This window comes from Ostrea edulis, chromosome 3 (genome assembly GCF_947568905.1).
Source record: "Ostrea edulis chromosome 3, xbOstEdul1.1, whole genome shotgun sequence".
Taxonomy (NCBI): domain Eukaryota; kingdom Metazoa; phylum Mollusca; class Bivalvia; order Ostreida; family Ostreidae; genus Ostrea; species Ostrea edulis.
This window is the reverse complement of record NC_079166.1, coordinates 60,653,372-60,673,024: the sequence shown is the minus strand read 5'-3', so window position 1 is coordinate 60,673,024 and position 19,653 is coordinate 60,653,372. Positions and strand designations below refer to the sequence as shown.

General features: G+C 35.5%; 1 protein-coding gene across 1 annotated transcript; it reads left to right on the top strand.

Annotated features, from left to right (window-relative positions):
- Window positions 1-2: 2 nt before the first annotated feature.
- LOC125673433 (iron-sulfur clusters transporter ABCB7, mitochondrial-like) lies at window positions 3-19,622 on the top strand. Its single transcript, XM_048910000.2, has 14 exons — window positions 3-179; window positions 1,699-1,893; window positions 2,207-2,336; window positions 2,567-2,753; window positions 5,157-5,238; window positions 5,548-5,636; window positions 8,342-8,429; window positions 8,598-8,772; window positions 13,269-13,426; window positions 15,250-15,413; window positions 16,366-16,495; window positions 16,941-17,106; window positions 17,392-17,495; window positions 18,540-19,622. The coding sequence occupies exons 1-14, from the start codon at window positions 51-53 to the stop codon at window positions 18,765-18,767; spliced, it is 2,025 nt and encodes a 674-aa protein (XP_048765957.1). The 5' UTR covers window positions 3-50; the 3' UTR covers window positions 18,768-19,622.
- Window positions 19,623-19,653: the final 31 nt, after the last annotated feature.

Sequence of the window (19,653 nt, the reverse complement as noted above, 5' to 3'; positions counted from 1 at the left end):
ATATGTTCACCGGAAGTTTGAGTACATGAAGGGGGGATGACATCTGAGAAATGTCAGGACTTCTGAAAATAGTGCTATGTAGACAATGTTCGCAGGGTATTTTAAATTTCCAGACCCGGTGTCAAAGAAATGTACCCAAGCACAATCTGTCTAGACAGTACTTACACAATTTTAAACCCGTGAGTACCATCTTAAAAGTCTTCGCCTTTCGGAAAAGCTTATTAGGCCACAGGCCTCTGAATTTCTATCAATAAGCCGTTATATGATTAATCATTGATATATATATATATATATATATACCCCTTCTATATGTAAGTGTATTTATATATAGAAGGGGTATATATATCACATCTGATTAATCATATAACGGCTTATTGATAGAAATTCAGAGGCCTGTGATTAGGCCTACATTGGCCAGGTTGGGAACACTTCCCCTATAGCGAGATATTCTCTCTAAAACGCGATTATCTCTCTTTAGCGAGAATTAAACATTACCATAAACAGGTGTTTTGGCGTCTTTATTGAAAATAATGGCAAATCCCGTGCGACGCTGAATAAATGCGACACACATTCAACATGATGCGAATTGTTTCTATGAAATTGACAACATAAGTCTAGAAATTGCATATCAATGTTGCTGTGTAAGAGGGAAGCAGTGTGAAATCCAATACACATTGTGAGTGTTTTAGTTTTGATTAATATATTTGCAGAAGTATCGGACATTTTAGCACTTTTTCTTCTTTTCACGTGAAACACAAGATGTACTCCACGGGTGTTTTTCTCAGTTGTACAGGATATATTTACTCTCGCTAGAGAGGGATAATCGCGTTTTAGCGAGAATATCTCGTTATAGGGGAAGTTTTCCCAACCTGTTGGCTACAACTACATAGCTGCCTCTATAAATATAATACGCACTACACTGTTATTCAATTAGTGTCAGAACAATAGCATACCATGGTATATTATATATATATAAATTAGATTACCTTATAGTTTCAAACAAAATGTTTTATCAATAATCGGGTTGCGAACACTTCCCCATGAGCGAGATATTCTCGCTAAAACGCAATTATCCCTCTCTAGCGAGAGTAAATATATTCCGTACAACCGAGAAAAACACCTGTGGAGTACATCTCTTCGTGTTTCACGTGAAAAGAAGAAAAAGTGCTAAAATGTCTGATACTTAGTAGTGAGTGCAAATATATTGATCAAAACAAAAACACTCGCGATGTGTATTGGATTTCAGACTGCTTCCCTCTTACGCAGCAACTTTGATGTGCAATTTCTTGACTGTGTTGTCAATTTCATATAGAAATAATTCACGTCATATTGAGTGTGTGCCACACTTATTTAGCGTTGCACAGGATTTGCCATTATTTTCAATAAAAACGCCAAAACACCTGTTTATGGTAATGTATACTCTCTCGCTAAAGAGGGATAATCGCGTTATAGCGAGAATATCTCGCTATAGGGGAAGTGTTCCCAACCTGATCATGTCAACTCCATTCTCAAGCACCTGTGTCACATGCTTACTGTGTATGAGCCAAATAAAATCACATCATTCACACTGATTTCATCAGTATCATTATTATCCTTGCCGACATAGGCTGCATTAGTATACAAAGTAATTGGAATATTGCTATTATCAAGAATATATAATGGTATTTTATGCTTGGAAGTTGTTTTTTTTCCTTTCAGCAATTTTGGAAAAATGCTGTGGTGGAATCCAGAGTTTTTTCCACATCACCTGGATCCAAAAAGGAGGAGAAAAGAGCTCCTGACATCTCGAATAAAGAAATCCGCCGATACCTACTTAGTTTTGTCTGGCCTAAGGATGACTGGTTCATCAAACGGCGTGTCATCTTAACTACCTCATTACTCTTGGGCTCAAAGGTTTCAATGTGTTTTACTTTAATATATTTTGAATAACTGTACATACATTTTGGTGTAAGAATATAATTTGTATGTAGAGCCAATTCCAAATTTTATCATGTTTGATTATATCACTATAGTTGATACATGTATTACATATTTTGATATTTACTGAACTGTAAAACCCTGCACTGTAAATGCCCGAGGAACTACTTAATTGTGATGTCACATCAGCTTACAAGCTTGGTCATCTTTACTGTGCAACGACCTTGGTCAGGCATATTTCCTGATATCTAGTCATCAACCTATAAATATTACATCATTTCTATTTCAGGCTATCAACGTGTGTATTCCATTTATATTTAAGTATGCAGTAGAATATCTTGGTAATACAGAAAACTTCATTGATCTCAGCAGTGCACCCATCGCCATAGTTACTGTAGCTTCAGGATCCATGTTAATATGTATGTCATGTTCTTTTTTTCGTAACTTTTTGATTTTTTCAGACTGATAAATATTGTATGATTTCTAGCCATATTAGTAGAAACAATGGTGCTAAATGTATATCCTGTATATCTACTATTGATAATAATTACTGTTTTATTTATTTGATTTAATGCATAATGTGCTTAAGTTTTAAATAGTTTTTCTTGATGAATAAGTGTAATTTCATTGCAACAAATATTAAACGTAGATGGCATAGCCCGAATTTTGTCGGCATTCTTCAGTGAGATGAGGAACTATGTGTTCAGTGAAATAGCCCAGAGTTCGATGAGGAAAGTAGCCACAAACATTCTTCAGAATATGCTGTACATGGACCACAAGTTCCACTCTTCTAAAGACACCTCGGATGTGTGTGAAGCCATTAATAGGGGCACAGAGTAAGCAAATGTAACATGTCATAATAGGACCAGAATCATTCATACATACTGCCTTCAACAGATATCACAAACTGCTAAGGGCTGTTCCATTAAAACATATGAGGTACCCGGGGACGGCAATTAAAAAAAAACTATGGGTGCTTGTCATTGGTAGAAAATTGCATATATGGTGGGTACCTACTGCCAGAAAACTGCATCTGTGGGTGGTTGTTTTGATAAAATCTTTATTTTTTACCGAAACTGAGAGGAATGTAACAAGAGAAGGGAAGGGTTGAAAGTAGAATGTGAAACAAACGCCGTTTTCTGTCTTCATTTTATCTCGGTCGATGAGTTTCCGCGATCCGGTTATTGTTTCCAGTTTGACTCTAAAATTATAGCGACCGGAAATTAGGATTATCTCCCTTGTCCAAAATGAAAAACGAAACTTGCTCGTGGTCCATTGAAACGGTTTTTGATTTTTTTCTAGCTGCAATAATGTAGCCCTGTCCAATTTTTTTATTCTGACGTTTTCGGGATGAGGCTACAATTCCATAGGATCTCCGTAATGGTGCAAAATAATTTTATGAATAACCGATAATAAACTCTGCACTGTGTATTAGTGACATATAGTCCCAAATGTTGTTTACAAATTACACCAAAAGGAGTACCAACTTTGTGCTCGGGCATGTCTAATAAAGGTGTTTTTCATTAAATATAATGTACAGCATGCAAAATTCTTCGTCTGCTCCGCCATGCTTGTTATCGCGAAATCTCGTAGGTGGATCTAATGAAAAAGCTAAACATTGACAATCTGCGCGAAAATGTAGTTTACTTGAGAATTTACACTCTGCTGTTTGGTTTTTAACTTGATATTAAATTCAAACCTTTTCAATACCGACGAAATAGCTTTCGCCTCCATACTTGTCCATTGATGTAAATACTACTTTATATGACATATGCAAATGACTTGACAATCGGAAGTTGAAACTTCATTACACCAAACATGGCGCACAAATATGAATCGAGAAATTGGAATTTATCGAAATTGTTGAAAACGGAAGAATAGAGCCTCACAAATCTTAAGTTGCAGGTTGTAAATTTATATATTGACTAAGAAACATAGAATATCATTTTATTTACGTAAAGAGACACATTTTCTTGGTTTTTAATACTCAAAATACTAGTCAATTTTAAAACTTTTAATAGTTGTTTTTGAACATTTACAATACTGGACTTTTTATGAACAGGTAGACTTATAAAATTAATTTAGTTCATCATGTTTAAGAAAGACAGTCTTGATAAAATAAATTGATGGTTCTGTGATCAAGCTTCATTGATGGCCAGTTATTTGAATGGTGATGACACCCAAGATATACTCTTCTCTTTACTATCATGCTTGGGAACATCTGAAAATAGACCTCTATTCAGGGGTTATAAATAGTCATTCATACATATTGAATTTAAAGAAAAAGTGTATTTCACATTTATTTCACTTCTATGGGTGGTGCCGCACTATCTAAAATTGCTTTTGTAAGGGGTCCCTTGTTACATTTTTATGCTTCTATGGGTGGTTACCCAAATTTTAAAGTGCCTTCCCCGGGTACCTCATATGTTTTAATGGAACAGCCCTAATACTCCACAATCAAATATTGATAGCATTTTCAGGAGTTATCTCTCTTTGTTCATTAGTGAATTTGTATTCCATCCCCCAAAGTCCTTGATCCGTGAAATTCAACTAGAGATCCTTCTTGCCCAATCTACATGTAAAATAGCTGTGCACTATTTGAGAGATCTGTATTTTAATCAGATTGCTTCTTGCCTGTCATCAAACCTTTTAGTTATGAAAATTCGAATGAGTTCCAAGCTATGTAATAGACTTGCTCTGACATGACGACTTTATTGTATGTCTCTCTGTTGCTGGGGTAACCATTGGGATGACAAGATGACTTAGTACCACTCTTATCTGTGGTGTACAAATATTGAGGTCTCTTCAAACTATCTACATTGTATATGGATTCTCGATGACAGTGTATGTGAATGATTTTTAATTCTACAGGACATTTGGTCTGGTAAACAATCTAGCTTTACCACACCAAGAGTAATTTTACCAGACCAAAATTTCTATTCAAAATTTCTTTATTGACTGAATTTCCTTTATCTACTCCTGATTTACTTTGTGTATATTTCAAAGCCAATTTCATTACATGTTTATTTTGAAAAAAGGAAGTAGTGTGATACTGGAAATACTATGAACCAAAAAGAAAAACTATACGATTTGTCCAGAATTATACAAAATTTTACTGGACCGACCCATTTTTACGAGAAAAGTCCGAAAGTCTGGCAAATTTTGCATAATCTGTGATGATCCCTGATAATGCTGGTATGTATACATGTATGTTAAAAGTCAGTTTTCATCTTCTTCAGAGGAATGAACACAATGTTGAGGATGTTGGTGGTGAACATCATCCCTTCTGTGCTAGAAGTTCTGTTAGTGTCGAGCATTCTGGTAAGCTGTAGACTGATAAAAATGTTTAGATATTGTTATTTATGTAGTGTTGAGCATTCTGGTAAGTTAAATGCAGATTGATTGAAAATGTTTGAATATTGTTATTTATGAATATTCTCTTCTCCTGAAGTCCTGTAGAATCTAATAGTGATTTGACTTATCTAATTTTGTAACATATTTTCAGGGCTATAGATTTGATTTATTTAATTTTGTAACATATTTTCAGGGCTATAGATTTGATTTATTTAATTTTGTAACATATTTTCAGGGCTATAGATTTGACTTATTTGATTTTGTAACATATTTCAGGGCTATAGATTCGGGTTGACCTATGCAGCTATCACCTGTGGTACAATTCTCACCTATGTAGTGTTTACACTGCAGTACACAGAAAAAAGGTTAATTTATCTTTCAATTCATTTTTAGCTCACCTGAGCCAAAGGCTCAGGTGAGCTTTTCTGATCAAAATTTGTCTGTTATCTGTCGTTGTCGGCAGCGTCGACGTCGTAAACTTTTTATATTTTCGACTTCTTCTCAAGAACCCCTCGGTTAATTTCAACCAGACTTGCCACAAAGCATTCTTGGGTGAAGGGCTTTCAAGTTTGTTCAAATGAAGGGCCATGTCCCTTTCAAAGGGGAGATAATCACAAAAATGCAAAAATAGGGTGGGCTCATTTAAAAATCTTCTTCTCAAGAATCACTGGGCTAGAAAAGCTGATATTTACATGAAAGCTTCCTGACATAGTACAGATTCAAATTATAATAGGGGATCAAAGTTTTACATAGTAAAAAATTGGATAAATCTTTAAAAATCTTCTTCTCAAGAACCACTGAGCCAGAAAAGCTGAGATTTACATGAAAGCTTCCTGACATAATGGAGATTCAAGTTTGTTCAAATCATGGCCCCCGGGAGTTGGATGGGGCCACAGTAGGGGATCAAAGTTTTACATACAAATATATAAGGAAAATCTTTAAAAATCTTCTTCTCAAGAACCGCGGAGCCAGAAAAGCTGACATTTTCATGAAAGCTTTCTGACATATTTCAGATTTCAGTTTGTTAAAATCATGGCCCCCAGGGGTAGGATGGTGTCACAAGGGGGGGGGGATCAAAGTTTTGCATACAAACATATAGGGAAAATCTTTAAATATGAGCCAAGGTGACTCAGGTGAGCGATGTGGCCCTTGGGCCTCTTGTTTGTTTGTATGCTGTTTTTTGTCCCATTAGAAAATTTTCCCCTCAGAGATATGTCACCTGTCTCAGGTGAAATGCCACAAATGTTTGTGTATTCATGGTGCTAAAGGCCATGGCATTGAGTTTTGTCTAGTTTACCAGTCTACATGTATCAAGGTCATGTCCAAAAGATCACTGACTTTTATTGGTGGGCGTTTGTTGAATTGATAGTCACTATCTGTGTTAAAAGTCTTAGGTTTGAAGTGGTGCCAGGATTGAGCATTGAACTGGGGACCTCCCAGTGAAACAGAATTATATATATGTATATGTTTTTGCCAACATTATAATGAATGTGATAGGTCACTAGTATGGATGCCAACGAGTATTCGACTATCGCTGGGTCATACCGATCATCGAATAAATGTTTCATAGTCGAGTACTCGTTAAAAATAGCTACTTTAGTAATGTTCATAAATCTTATATGTTTCAGGGTTTTTGTCTGTAAAAATCATGTAAGGGTAAAGTCAAACCGGTTTTAATTTGTTCATATTCAAATAAATCATTTGAATTTGGATGTCGGTCTGTAAACATGCCTCCAAAATCCACTGTTTGGACATGCTTTAATTGATTGCATGATGGAAAAACTGTGAAATGTACTAATGACTTAGGTACACTTGTACCCTGTCTGTCTGGGTTTTTTTTTTTTACCGAGTACTCGACTATCGCTCAACTAAAGACTATAAGTATTCAGCTAGGCTATCCGAGTAAAATTGACATCCCTAGTCACTAGTAAATGTGTACATTCATTGATCTAATTATTTTCAAGCATTTCTGAAAATCAGTAACATTATTGAAAAATCAATAAAAGAATTTTGTGTCATTCAGTCTGGACACTGGTACATGTAAGTGTAGTGTGGTGTGATCTGCAGTGTCTGTGAGCAGTACATGTGGTATAGTGTAATCTGACAGCTGCTGTTAGCAGTATGTGTAGTGTGGTGTAATCTGACAGCTGCTGTTAGCAGTACGTGTAGTGTGGTGTAATCTGACAGTGTCTGTGAGCAGTACGTGTAGTGTAATCTGACAGTGGCTGTGAGCAGTACGTGTAGTGTGGTGTAACCTGACAGTGTCTGTGAGCAGTACGTGTAGTGTGGTGTAATCTGACAGTGGCTGTGAGCAGTACGTGTAGTGTAATCTGACAGTGGCTGTGAGCAGTACGTGTAGTGTAATCTGACAGTGTCTGTGAGCAGTACATGTAGTGTAATCTGACAGTGTCTGTGAGCAGTACGTGTAGTGTAATCTGACAGTGGCTGTGAGCAGTAAGTGTAGTGTAATCTGACAGTGGCTGTGAGCAGTACATGTAGTGTAATCTGACAGTGGCTGTGAGCAGTACGTGTAGTGTGGTGTAATCTGACAGTGTCTGTGAGCAGTATGTGTAGTGTAATCTGACAGTGTCTGTGAGCAGTACGTGTAGTGTAATCTGACAGTGGCTGTGAGCAGTACGTGTAATATAATCTGACAGTGGCTGTGAGCAGTACGTGTAGTGTGGTGTAATCTGACAGTGTCTGTGAGCAGTACGTGTAGTGTAATCTGACAGTGGGTGTGAGCAGTACGTGTAGTGTAATCTGACAGTGGCTGTGAGCAGTACGTGTGGTGTAATCTGACATTGGCTGTGAGCAGTATGTGTAGTGTTATCTGACAGTGGCTGTAAGCAGTACGTGTGGTGTAATCTGACAGTGGCTATGAGCAGTACGTCTAGTGTGATGTAATCTGACAGTGGCTGTGAGCAGTACGTGTAGTGTAATCTGACAGTGGCTGTGAGCAGTACGTGTGGTGTAATCTGACAGTGGCTATGAGCAGTATGTGTAGTGTGATGTAATCTGACAGCGACTTTGAGCAGCTGCTCTAACTCCTCAGCATTTTTGTTATTTTTAGGAATAAAATAAGACGCAGTATGAATAAGGCCAAAAATGCCACGAGAAGCAAAGCCACTGAGTGCCTTCTAAACTTTGAAGCTGTTAAGGTAAACAAAAATACGGAAGTATGAGTAACCATTGCAAAACATGATATGAATTTTAATTTTCTAAATGTACAGAAGTGAATTGACAGTTAAATTCGATTTGCTGAAAAAAAATGAAAAACTTTCACTGTAGAATATGTATAAATTTGAAATGTGCAGCAATGAATTTAGCTTTTCAACAATGAAGAGTATGAGGTGAAGGTATATGACAAATTGACCGGGAAGTACATGGACATGAGACAGCAGACCATGAAAACTCTGGCCCTGCTGAATAGTGGACAAAATCTGATTTTCTCCATCGGTCTTACGGCAGTCATGGCACTCACCGCTCAGGGAATTACACAAGGTATAGCACCAGTTACACAGTAACAACTATACAAATTATAGCACCTGTCATCAACACAAAGTATAGCACCTGTCATCAACACGAAGTATAGCACCTGTCATCAACACAAAGTATAGCACCTGTCATCATTACAAAAGTTATAGCACCTGTCATTAACACAAGGTATAGCACCTGTCATCAACACAAGTTATAGCACCTGTCATCAACACAAAGTATAAGATCTGTCATCAACACAAGTTATAGCACCTGTCATCATTACACTAGTTATAGCACCTGTCATTAACACAAGGTATAGCACCTGTCAGCAACACAAGTTATAGCACCTGTCATCAACACAAAGTATAAGATCTGTCATCAACACAAGTTATAGCACCTGTCATCATTACACAAGTTATAGCACCTGTCATCATTACACAAGTTATACAGTCCCCGAAACGTTCTACTTGTCCATTTTTCCGTTCGCTCACTGTGCGTTCAGCGTTCACTCTCCGTTCGTTCACCGTGCATTCACCATTCGCTCTCCGTGCATTCACCGTCCGCTCTCCGTTTACAGTTTTGCGCTCACTGTGCGTTCACCGTTCACTGTCATTTGGAACATCAAAGTCAAAGGATTAATTTTCATAGCAAGGCAAAAATGAAAAAGGAACTTGTGCATAAGAGTGAAAGTATATTAAATTCTTATTATATCAGAAATTAAATTTATAAAGTACAATTATCAGGATTATCAACTGCGAAAATTCAAGGAAAACTGCGGATCACTCATCAATATCAAAGAATAGAATAAATCATTGTTATTATCATTACAAAACACAAGTATTGTTTGGGGTAAAAAGTGGGAGAAGGTCTGAATGAGAGAAAAATGCAAGAGCCTTCAGTTATGAATTTAACCCTTATATATGTGCATATAGCGAAGAACGAGCAACGAGCGCTGGTACGTGTACGAAAATGAGGCAGTTTGTTAATAAATACCTCGCCCCCACCCGAATTATCATTTTAATATTTTCAAGTATGGACAAAAGCACAAATTTATTATATTTTATTTTGTCTCACTTGACAAGAATTCTATATAAGTTTATCATTTTTCTTAACACCCCCCTCTCTCATACTTTAAAAAGCTATGCTACACTGTATGTTTCAATGCACATTCGTGCGCAAATGTCAAATTGATTTGAAAAAATATTTCTGATTATTTTACGCCTATCTTTATGAGAGACATTGTCAATAAATATATTTACTCCTTTCCCCAAATTTAAAAGTTTTGAACCGTTTGTCTCTAATATAAAGAGGAAATATTTCTCGTATATTTCTGCCCCATATATGATTTACGTATAGTTCAGTGCAATAAACAGTTTTATCCGCATCAAAAATATACAAATATTGCACAATCTAAATGTAAATTCATGGTCATACTATTTATTTTGTACGTACGTACATTAATTCTGGGAGATTATTTCCTCAGTTCGATATACTATATCTGTATTTACAGTAAAATGAATTACTCAAAATCTACGTGGGAATAAACCTTTTATACTATTTAGAAGTGTTCAGGTGTCAACACGATGTACATGATGTACCTGTTCTACCCGTGCTGGTTGTTCAATGCATTTATCTCGACTCCTTTCGGGGATGTTTTTTAATTGCGTGTAATCCTAACGACCGCGCTCGTAAATTTTGAAGTCATGCATGTGCATCTGTAAATACTTGGCGCTAATTACTAGACTATCTTTAATTCACATGCATCATTTATACTCTTGAATTAAGAAATATAATACTATGCATCTTAAGTCAAAATATATAAATACATGTAGCATACAGAGATAAAGCACCAATATTCATGATTTATGAAAACGTCATGAATTCTAAATATCATAAAATATATGTTTCTAGTTTTCATGTAGACATGTATCTGTACAGAATATGCAATACTGTAAACAATGAACATATGAAATTTTCTTTTGTTTGTCCATCATTGTCACGTGCATTGATGTGAAATTTACGATTGTTTTCATGAAAAGCATACATCCAGTATTTGCACAAAAATGAACAAACAGATGTACATGTATTCATATATATATTCTCTACCTGATTATAAAGTAAGTACAATCCAAGGGAAAAATCCGAAATATACCGAATGAATAGACCATTTTGTGCTCACTGTTCACTTTGCGTTCACCGTTCACCAAATAGCGTTCACCGTTCACTCTGCGTGCGTTCACCATTCGCTCTGCGTGCGTTCACCGTTCAAGTGGGAAAGTAGAACGTTTCAGGGACTGTAGCACCTGCCATCATTACACAAGATATAGCACCTGTCATCAATACAAGATATACATGTACATGTAGCACCTGTCATCATTACACAAGTTATAGCACCTGTCATCAACACAAGCTATAGCACCAATTATCAATACAAGTTATAGCACCTGTCATCATTACACAAGTTATAGCACCTGTCATCATTACACAAGTTATAGCACCTGTCATCATTACACGAGTTATAGCACCTGTCATCATTACACGAGTTATAGCACCTGTTATCATTACACACAAGTTATAGCACCTGTCATCAACACAAGATATAGCACCTGTCATCATTACACAAGTTATAGCACCTGTCATCATCACAAAAGTTATTGCACCTGTCATCATTATACAAGTTATAAATGCATGTTACCAAAGTAATCTACTGGTATATACAGCTGTGAGTATTTATATTGGCTATTTAGAAAGAATTGTCAATTTCCCTTGTTAAAGACGTCATGTGATGAGTCAGTAAAATTTTTTAGAAAACATTTTAGCTGCTACCTATTCTTTTCTCCATCGCTTCATATGTTGGAAGATTTACAATAGTTATTTATAGTTACCACAACTGAATCTAATGCGATTGACTCCATAATAAGGCATTCTGTTTGTTGTTCCCCACTGCAACGTGGAAGGGACATCAAAATACCACGCGTCCATGTAACCGTCTATCTCACGTGACTTTATATATAAAAAGCACTATAATCCAACAACACTCAACATCCAAAGTGTCAGATCTAATAGTAGATACTAGGTCAAATAAAAAAGGACATAGAAAGCACTGAAAATGACCAACGACACGAACAACAGTGAATTGTCAAATTTTCAGGACAACCTGTCCCTTCCTCAGGACGATAGAATATTTACATAGAAAAGAAAACTAAATAGAAAAGGAAACTAAACTACAAAAGCTGATAACAAACAAAACGTCTACATATTAAAATTATTGTCCATGAGTGTAATATGTGGCAATATAGAAAAGTCTGTTCCCATCGAGCATCAAGACAGATCTGAACTGACTCGTCCTACGCTGGATCAAGTCAAAAACAAAGAACGAGTTAACTAATCAGTATCCTAAAGCGGTATGTTAACTCATTCTAATAATGGCTTATAATGAATATTTCATACCTGGAGGTGTAAAGCTGTATAACTAGTGTTGAACTGTGATGGAAAATAAAATATATTATAAAAATTTTAAAGTAATATGAAGAAAAGATTAAATCGAAAAATAAATATCCAATCTGGTAATGTAGTATACAAAAAATGGGGGGGGGGGGGGGGAATAATTAGGGGGACTAAGTAAAGATATTATAAATAATAATGAATAAATACATTGAAAAATGTTTTTTTTGACTGCTAATGATGATGCCGTGACAAGTAGACGGCAAACAAGAAAGTGGAAAACCAACAGAACAACACTGAGTTATAACTATAGGGAGAAGCTAGGCTACATTCATTCTGGTGAAGTCATTGGGTTTGTTCATGCCATTGGGGCAGAATGACCTCAAACTATGCATCCAGAATTTCTCCTTGTTTTTTCTCCACATCGGTCCAGTGAGTATTATGGTCAATAACCACTACTGCTTTACACCTCCAGGTACGAAATATTCATTATAAGCCATCATTAGAATGAGTTAACATACCGCTTAAGTATACTGATTAGTTAACTCGTTCTTTGTTTTTACTTGATCCAGTGTAGGACGAATCAGTTCAGATCTGTCTTGACGCTCGATGGGAACAGACTTTTCTATTGCCACATATTACACTCAATAATTATGATATGTAGATGTTTTGTTTGTTATCGGCTTTTGTAGTTTAGTTGTAGTTTTAGTTTCCTTTTCTATTTAGTTTTCTTTTCTACGTATTAAATATTCTATCGTCCTGAAGAAAGGACAGGCTGTCCTGAAAATTTGACTCTATATACATGTATATATATATATATATATATATATATATATACACGTGTATATATATATATATATATATATATATATATATATATATATATATATATATCTCTCTCTCTCACACACACACACACAAAATGTTTGAGTTTTATGACATTGCCACTATAAGTATTAATGTGTTTGGGTGGGACTTGAAAGTCAGAAAAATTGAGTTTATTACTTTGATATAAGATGTATTAGATATATGTGACTTTTTGGGCATTGTGAGTACAAAGTACTGATGCATTGTAGGCGTGGCTACCGTGGGAGATTTGGTGATGGTGAATGGACTTCTGATTCAGCTGTCCACCCAGCTGAACTTTGTTGGATCCACCTACAGAGAATTGTCAGAATCTCACATTGACATGAAAGAAATGTTCAAACTTATGAAGATGGACACTGATATAAAGGTTTATACATTGACCTCTTTTTAGCTCTTCTGGGGCGAAGGCTCAAAGAACTAATCATATGGCCATATGTCTGGCGTGCGGTGTGCATCAACTTTTTGGGAAAAGGGCTATATATCAAGAACCTCTAGGCCAATTTTTGTCAAATTTGTCACAGGGTATCCTTGGCCGAAGGGCTTTCATTTGTACTAAAACTAGGGTTGTGACCCTTTCACAAGGGGAGATAATTAGGAAAATGCAAACAAAAGTAGTGGTTGCTAAAAAATCTTCTTCTCAAGAACCACTGGGCAAATTATCACCAAACTTATGCATAAGGATGAAGATAGGTTGTAGATAAAAAAAATTGTTCAAGGCATCATCCTGGGGCAAAGGGTGTGGTCTCAAGGTCACTTCAAAGTTGACCTTAAATTTTGTTTTGTTAAAACTTCGATATTTTGCTTAGTATAAGGACTAGGATCATCAAATTTAGTCAGTTGATGCATCTTAGGACCTAATATCATGTTGTCTCAAAAGTAGGTCATGGTGACCTACTTTTTGAATTTCGCAGGTAATTATTATTAAATGGATTTTGATGCATATCTTGGACACTTTTGAGCCTATGATCATCAAAAGTTGTCAGTTGATGAATCATGGGACCTTGAAGTGCGTCATGTGAAAAGTATGTCACCATGACCTACTTCGAATTTTGCTAATCATTTATGAATACATTTTAGGTTGTTATTTCAGATACTGAGAGGTTTAGAATCATCAAACCTTGTAAGTTGATGTGTCTAGAAGCCTCGAAATATATTTATAAAAAAGGTAGGTCACAGTGACCTACTTTTTTAATTTTGCAGACATTCAAATTTCACATTTTTAATTTTAGATGCATATTTTGGACACTATGAAAGCTAGGATAATCAAACTTTGTCAGTTGATGCATCTTGAATCTTCATAGTTTGTTGACCAAAAAGTAGGTCACCGTGACCTAGTTTTGGAATTTGACGGCTATATTTTAATATTTCAGATACTATTTGAAATACAATTATCAAACTTTGTCAGTTGATGCATGTTGAGTCTTCAGAGTGTGTTGACTAAAAATTAGGTCACTGTGACTTATTTTTGGATTTTGACGGCTATATTTGAATATTTCAGATACTATTTGACTTACAATCATCAAACTTTGTCAGTTGATTGGTCTTGAGTCTTCAGAGTGTGTCAACCAAAAAAGTAGGTCACTGTGACCTACTTTTGGAATTTGATGTTTATATCTGAATATTTCAGATACTATTTGACTTCAATTATCAAACTTTGTCAGTTGATGCATCTTGAGTCTTTGGAGTGTGTCGACCAAAAAGTAGGTCACTGTGGCCTTCTTTTGGAATTCGACAGATATATTTGAATACTATTTGACCTGTCAGTTGATGCATCTTGAGTTTTCAGTGTGTCGACCAAAAGTAGGTCACCGTGACCTACTTTTGGACAGTTACATATAAATTTTCAGGTACTATTTGACTTAACATCATCAAACTTTGTTAATTGATGAATCTTGGTTAGTGAGAATTTTTGTCTGTTCTACAATGTATCAGAAGAGCAATTCTAGGACCATGGGCCTCTTGTTATTTTAAGGGAGACCATTGTAAGTCTCTGTGATTGGCAATGATTGATTTGGATTTGGAAAATACAGGATTCTATGTGTAGTTCAGGAATAAATTAAAGGGAGTGAGTTGGAATTGCTCAGTGTAGATAGTATAGGAAGGAATAAGAGGGGGTGAATTATTACATTTTACCATAAGAAGTTCTATTGAGTGTACTCCATTGTTGTAAATTTCTGATTTCTGTTTTAGAGTCTTCCTCATGCTTCTCCACTTGTTGTCTCCCCTGATAGCGCCACTATTGCGTTTGACAATGTACACTTTTCTCACACGGAGGAGAGGCACATTCTGGATGGACTTTCCTTCTCCGTAGAACCAGGGAAAAAAGTGGCCATTGTTGGTGGCAGTGGATCTGGGTAGGTTGTGTTTGCAGTGTTCTAAATTTTCAGAACACTTTAAACTGGTTTCTAACACAATGTGCAAAAATATATTCTTAGGCCAGGCAAAGTAAATTTTCAGATTCTCAGGCCAATTTTTTTTAAATCGTATTAGGCATGCAGGATTTTCCCTACTGACTTGATATGCATGTACTCACTAGAAAATATCGTTCTAGGGGGGAAAATGAAAAGGATTTAAAGTTTATTGTTTTTATTACTTTTTTTAATTCAAAGTTTTATAAGCACTGATGTCATGTTTTCTTTTATGTTGTGTTTGCTTTGAAGTGCTGCACCTATTATAGACTGGGCATGACCCATCTTCTTTTAGAAAATCTTGATCTTTACCACAATGAAAACACACATTCTCCAGTACATCACTGCTGTAATAGGGTATTTCAACAGACATTTCACAGATCAAATGAGACCTAACAACATATTTCTCTAACAAAGCACTGATCTATGGTGTATTCTTATCAGGCTCTTTTAAATACCAAAGGGCAGTGGGAAGAGAGGAAATCATGGAGTCCAGACTTGGTGCTTGTTTGTGTAAAACTAAATCCTGCATTCTATAAAAATGCAAAGCACCTTGTGATATAAAACCTTTTTCAATTGTTGTTTTCAATTTTGTTGTCCATTGAAACTTTTTCAGGTAAAGTCGTTTGGGAGAATTCTTCAAGACAAAAAGTGTGTTCATGTTTATTCTCTATTCCATTTGAGGAAATGTTTGACAGTGTTTACTTGACAATAATGATTTATAATGAAGTTCAAATAATAGTCATTTGTTACATTGTCTTCAGGATAAAATTGGTATTCAGTAAGATTAAATTGGGCGGGGGGGCAACTTGGTGTATGTAAAGAAAAAATAAAAGTTTAGTACATGTATTGAGTTACTGTACATGTAATTTATGTCACTTTGTTCTGTTATTTTCAGAAAGTCCACTATCGTGAAGATGCTGTTCAGATTCTTTGATCCTGATGAAGGGAAAATTCTGATAAATGGACAAAACATTCGGGACCTTGACCTACATAGCGTGAGAAAGGTTATTGGAATCGTACCTCAGGTAAATTATGGTTTGATAAGATTTGGTATCATGTGACCAAAAACAAAAACTTAATACTTTTCAAAATCGATGAAGCAAATTTTGTAGAATAGAACTTGGTTTCTGTAGTCATCGTGACTCGTTTCCTCCTATCCTACATTTCTCAGCATTATAAATTTTTATGTACTACTGACGTTCATGGAGTCAAAACAGAAAACAATATAGCACAGAAATTAAATAAATCAGTGCAGTTTACACAATGATATAGTGCAAGATGACTCGATGGAACAGTACTGCTGAAATAGTTATTATTATGATGATCAAATGAATGACACTAGCTAGGAATTAAGACACCACGGATTAAACGGAAACAAAAATCCATGTATAAGGCTCATGCAGACCTAAGTTCATCTGCAGTATTTGGAATTGATGGACTGGGATGTTTAATGTTTCCTTTCCTTTACAGGACTGTAGCATGTTATTTAACGAGACTTTAATGTACAATTTACAATACGGGGACCACACAAAATCTCAGGAGCAGGTGATGGAGGCTGCCACCATGGCACAGATTCCTCCCAAACTTCTGTACAACATGGAGATGAGGGTGGGGGAGCGGGGCAGTAAACTGTCAGGTGAGTGTGACGGTATCCAGGTAACCCAGGACAGAGATACCACCCAAACAAATTATTATTTGTAAAAATTGCTTTTTGAAATTGGTATCTATTTTGTATCTAGTATTATTTCATATTGGATTTGTAATACACTTAATCTTACAAGCTTCAGATGTATTTCAATAGTTTATTGAAATGTTACATATTCATTATTCCTCTTTGGAATAAAAATTACATACAATCGTAGTACACCTTATCCAGAGATATGATGTGAAAAGGGAGATAACTTGTCCCCGTTTATTGCAGGAGGGGAACAGCAGCGAGTAGCCATAGCTCGTATGTTAGTGAAGGACCCAATGATAATCGTGTACGATGAGGCGACATCCTCACTGGATACCATTACAGAACAGGTACTTGTGACATCATCATCTTGTCAATCAATGGAATTTAAGTATCTGTATAACCGTCCAAGCTGTAGAAAGTGGCTGTAGGTTTATCAGTATCTATATACTGACAAAGTATGAAGTGCACTTATTGATCAATACCAAAATATTTGTGTAAATATAACAGTATATATATGTACTGGCTTAGTCTGATACTCAATTTTGGTGTAAATTTAAGAAATGAATGTCATTTTTTGAAATATACACAGGGGTTTGAACTGCTGCACTTTACTCCTGCATACTTCATGTTAAAATAGTTGTACTATAATTACAGGAACTATTTAAACATGTGACATTACTTCTGCTTACATAACTTGATTGTGATGTCACATGTTTACAAACAATAACGGATGTAAACACTTTATTTACCACAGAAAATGTTAACGAATTTGGGCTTCTAAACTGAGAAGTTTAATATAGAATTTGAAAAATATGAAATAGAGAGGTTATTGACTGAATATCGTGAAACATGCCCACCCTCTGTCTGCGAGGAAGTAATCGGAGCTTATAGCCTTGTGTGGGCATATCTCCTGATATTCAGTCAATAACTTATAATTATAGATCAATGCCAAAATATCAAGATGGATAGTACAGTAAACATATTTTGACACAGTCTATTGTGTGCTTGTTGGCCAAAGCCAAAATATGCATGTAACATTTACAGTATTAAGTGTATTTATCAGAATATGTTGACACCGTCTTAAGTGTGCGTATTAGATCATAAATGTAGCTGTAATTGAAATACACAGCAACTCTGAATGGAGTTCCACTCTCTCTTCCTGTTTGCACTCGGACTAAACCTATTTCCTGATTGTCATTAACAATTAAAGTTAATGACGTACTACTTATCTAAATGTAGAATACATGAAAATTAGTTCATTTAGAGTTCATATAGTTCAATTCTACACATCACAAGTCATCGCTTACCTTATATTACATACACTGTACATGTACTTCTTTCATTCATCAGGACGGGAGAACCCTTTTGATAAGTTTTCTATCGTATTTTAGATGATTCTGTCCACACTGAGGAGGGTGACCGAGGGAAAAACTACCATAGTGATAGCTCACAGGCTGTCCACCATTGTGGATGCAGATGAAATTTTGGTGTTACTGAACGGAAGAATAGCAGAAAAGGGCAACCATCATGAACTGTTAGCTAATCCTGATAGCTTGTATGCGCAGTTATGGACTAAACAGAGCCACGTAGCTCAAGGAAATGTGCCTATTTTAGAGTAACTATTCTGATGCTCTTTTTTTTTGCAGTCAGAGAAAGAAATTGTGATGAGATCTACGTATATATATTTTAAAGTAGTTTCCTAGATGACACAATACTTGCTTTTACATCTTAATAGAAAGTTTTGATGAAATGAATGTTGTTGCTCCACAAATTTTATGTCAGAAGGCCCTTTACAATTTCTATACCTCTTACTGTATCAGGATTTAGGGTGTGGACTGAAATTGTGAATGTTGACGAGTTCATGAATGTAAGCCCCTCAGCTGACCTAATTGTTTATCTGTCACATATATACATGTAATTCTTTTGTTTGTTATAATCAGTTTCTTTAAGTACAAAACTGTAATTATAATTGTTTATGATTTAAATCTTTGAGTTGCCGAGGATTCCAGCAAGTGCTATTAATGATCAAATGAAAGTCAGAAAACAGAATTTTCAAGTCTTGTAAAGCATTTTGTGAAATGTCAGTACAGCTTCAAAAGTTGTAAATGCACAGGTGATACACTTCATATTAACTATTGATTAGATAAAACAGAGTGTAGGTATTATGAAAAATATTGATAAAGTTTTTCCAGTGCGGTTAATGTTTTTTTAAAAAGCACTTTAATGCAAAATTTTTAAAGCTGAAGACTTCAAACATGGTATCTAGGACATTATCTGAGGGCAATTCAATTTTTTTTTAATTTGTTGACAGTATAATCCATCACTGGGAGGGTCCTGGTGTTCTACTTCCTGTGTTTTGTGTGATGTACAAAAATCACCAAATCTTCTTAATAAAACTATGTTTGACTTTCACTCTAAATTGTACATTGATATACATAATTTATGAAAATCATTAAATTATTTATAGAATTTGATATGCTTTTATGCGACATATTAGACAAATTT

Bases quoted from the DNA above. Each gene is read 5' to 3' on its own strand.
- LOC125673433 (XM_048910000.2), top strand. From the start codon at position 51: ATGTCAGGACTTCTGAAAATAGTGCTATGTAGACAATGTTCGCAGGGT. The intron at 180-1,698 runs GTGAGTACCATC...TTTTCCTTTCAG, and splicing joins ACTTACACAATTTTAAACCC to CAATTTTGGAAAAATGCTGT. The intron at 2,754-5,156 runs GTAAGCAAATGT...CATCTTCTTCAG, and splicing joins GCCATTAATAGGGGCACAGA to AGGAATGAACACAATGTTGA.